At 36.2% G+C, this 2,959-nt stretch overlaps 1 protein-coding gene across 6 annotated transcripts in view; it reads left to right on the top strand.

Annotated features, from left to right (window-relative positions):
- LOC107613017 (tetratricopeptide repeat protein SKI3) overlaps positions 1–2,959 on the top strand; it is a 12,500-nt gene that overhangs the window by 4,626 nt on the left and 4,915 nt on the right. For all 6 annotated transcript variants that reach the window (XR_002351871.1, XR_001613903.2, XM_016314834.2 and 3 more), the window contains 7 exons: positions 74–139; positions 235–447; positions 527–578; positions 874–1,247; positions 1,351–1,445; positions 1,652–1,894; positions 2,133–2,776. Coding sequence is in view for 4 of the 6 variants with exons in the window: in XM_016314834.2 (XP_016170320.1) it covers positions 74–139; positions 235–447; positions 527–578; positions 874–1,247; positions 1,351–1,445; positions 1,652–1,894; positions 2,133–2,776 (1,687 nt within the window). In the remaining 2 variants the exon portion in view is untranslated. The remainder of the gene's footprint in view (positions 1–73; positions 140–234; positions 448–526; positions 579–873; positions 1,248–1,350; positions 1,446–1,651; positions 1,895–2,132; positions 2,777–2,959) is intronic.

Raw genomic sequence — 2,959 nt, 5'->3', positions numbered from 1 at the left:
GTCAAAAATATTTCTTTGTTGTGTTTAAATTTTTATTATTTTCTTTAAAATAATGGTTATTATTATTTTGCAGTTAGCTGAATTCCAAATTGGGCTCACTAAGCTTGCTATGCTGAGTGGCCATCTTTCATCTACACAGGTTAGATATATGGTAGATGGGTAGTTTTCTATGGTGATCACTCATTTTTTTTTTCTGTGATTTGTTCATGTAAATGATGAATGTAATTGTTGCAGGTTTTTGGAGCTATTCAGCAAGCTGTGCAGCGATCTCCTCACTATCCCGAATCACATAATTTACATGGTCTGGTCTGCGAGTCTCGAAAAGATTACAGATCTGCTGCTATTTCTTACAGGATAGCCCTCCATGCCATTAGCATTGCCTCGTTAGATAATCAAAACTCACAGATAAAAGATGTATCAATTAATTTGGCGAGATCACTTTGTAAGGTACCTACACTACAGATCTCCAGTATTATCTTTTCCAAATAATGTTGCGATGTTTGCTAACTCATACTATTTGATACAGGCTGGGAATGCTGTTGATGCTATACAGGAATGTGAAAATTTGAGGAAAGAAGGTTCACTTCGTATTTCACAATTTATCACTTTTTAGAGTTCTTCAAAAAATTTTTTTTAATTTTAAAGTATTAAGAATTTATTATTGTGCTTGAATATTAACTGATTCTTGTTTGCTATAAGTTATCAAAACTTCCTTCTATTTATAAATGGAAGCTTTAAACTTATGTGAATTGCCTCATGTAAAGAGACATTTTTCCTGCAATCTTTGTGAAACGATATTGTGACTGGTCTTGCTTGGAAAGATATTTCAATTTTTCTTTTCTGTTTACACTGTTGCATTTTATCTTGTTTAAGGAATGCTTGACTTCGAAGTTTTTCAAGTATATGCAATCTCGTTGTGGCAACTTGGTAAAAATGATTTAGCACTCTCAATAGTCAGAAGTCTTGCAGCAAATGTTTCTTCTATGGAAAAGACAGCCATGGAAATCTCCGTTAGTTTCATCTTTAGATTATTATACTACATCAGTGGACTAGATGCAGTCATAACCAACATTATGAAAATGCCAAAGGAGCTTATTCAAAGTTCAAAAGTTAATTTTGTTATGTCTGCTATCGATGCTCTTGATGGACACAATCGTCTTGGATTTCTTGTCTCAAGTAACCTATATTTTCTCAAAGATCATGATGAAATTGACAGGGTGCACTTTTTAATAGCACTTGGTAAACTGGTATCTTCCAACCCTCAGACTTCCCTCTTTCCTCAACCCCCATTCCCAAATCAATTTGCTGCATAAAGATGAAAGGGACAATGGTTTGGTATGGTTTTGACAGGTGAAAAATGGGCATGATGGCTTCCTTGCAGTTCAGAGTGGAATTGCCTACCTCAGAAGGATTCTGCACATGTTCCCTAACTGTAGTTTGATAAGGTAGTCATTTTTTATTACAAGACGTTGCCTAACATTATTTTGATCTGATAGGTTACTCAGTGTTAATAGTTGTCCTTGTAGTTGTGCTCAATTTGTTAGATGGACAATTTACAATCTAATGAGTCTTGTTTATAGTTCTTTGCCATTTTTGCTAGCTCTTTCTGAGGCTTGCTAAAATTCTTTTATTGAACATTTCTATGTGAAAGGAACCTTGTTGGCTATCTCTCACTATCTGGTAAAGAGTCGAACAGTTGCCATCTGGCTACAAGGTGTTGTAAACTGGACCATCTTGACCTTTCTGATAAAGAAGGTTTAAAATCAGCTTCTGATATTCATGGTGCTGCAGTAGTTGCCTGCTATGCCAATGGGAACAGCAACCCAAAGTCTACTTTTCAAACTTGTACAAATCAGTATTCTAGAGGTCCTGCAACAATCCGATACCTGCAGAGGTAGTAACTTTATTTATCTTTTGCTTTATGCCTCATATATTCCCGAAACTCTGGTCCTATCATGTTTTCGAGTTTTAAAATAGTTTTGAATCAAATTTGAGTACAAGCACTTCTAACTTTTCCATTCTTGGGAAAAATCTTAAATCACCACTGTTTTGGTGTTCAAAATAACCACATAGTTATTTGTAAATTGTAAATTGTAAAAAGGAGTAATCTTCTTACGCCTCCAAACTTGCAGATACTTTCATCAGAAACCATGGAATCATGATGCTCGGTACTTGCTTATTCTTACCTATTTCCAGAGGGCACGTGAAGAGAGATTTCCTCATCAGCTGTGTGTTATTCTAAATCGTCTAATATGTGTTGCTCTTTCAAATGAATTTTGTGGAAAGAAAGAAATGTGCTATGAATATAGACAATTTCAACTTCTACTTTGTGCTTCTGAGATCAGTTTACAATGCGGGAATCACATCACCTCTATATCCCATGCCCAAAAGGCCTCTGTACTCATGCTTCCTGATAATTATTTGTTCTTTGCCCACCTACTATTGTGCCGTGTATATGCCATAAAAGGTGATCTTTTGAATTGTAAGAAAGAGTATATGCGATGCTTGGAGTTGAGGACAGATTGCCATATTGGTTGGATGTCTCTCAAACTTATGGAATGCCATTATCAATTGCAAATTGATTCAAATCTCATTGATTCGAACTTTGAAGAATGCCTTAAAAAGGGTGCAAATTCATGGAATATGTGGATAGCTGTGTATAACCTGGTGAGGGGTTTGATTTCCTTTCATCAGAAGGATTTAGTCTCAGCCGAAGAGCTCATGCGAGAGGCTTGTTCAATGGCAGGTTTTGAAAGCTGCCTTTTTCTATGTCATGGTACGTCTTTGTTATTTCTTTGGGTGTGTTTTGAAGAATGCGGTGCAAATTCATGGAATATGTGGATAGCTGTGTATAACCTGGTGAGGGGTTTGATTTCCTTTCATCAGAAGGATTTAGTCTCAGCCGAAGAGCTCATGCGAGAGGCTTGTTCAATGGCAGGTTTTGAAAGTTTTGAAAGCT

This window comes from Arachis ipaensis, chromosome B08 (genome assembly GCF_000816755.2).
Source record: "Arachis ipaensis cultivar K30076 chromosome B08, Araip1.1, whole genome shotgun sequence".
In the NCBI taxonomy this organism is placed as follows: Eukaryota; Viridiplantae; Streptophyta; class Magnoliopsida; order Fabales; family Fabaceae; genus Arachis; species Arachis ipaensis.
The sequence above is the reverse complement of the archived record's forward strand: the minus strand, read 5'-3'. Positions and strand labels throughout refer to the sequence as shown.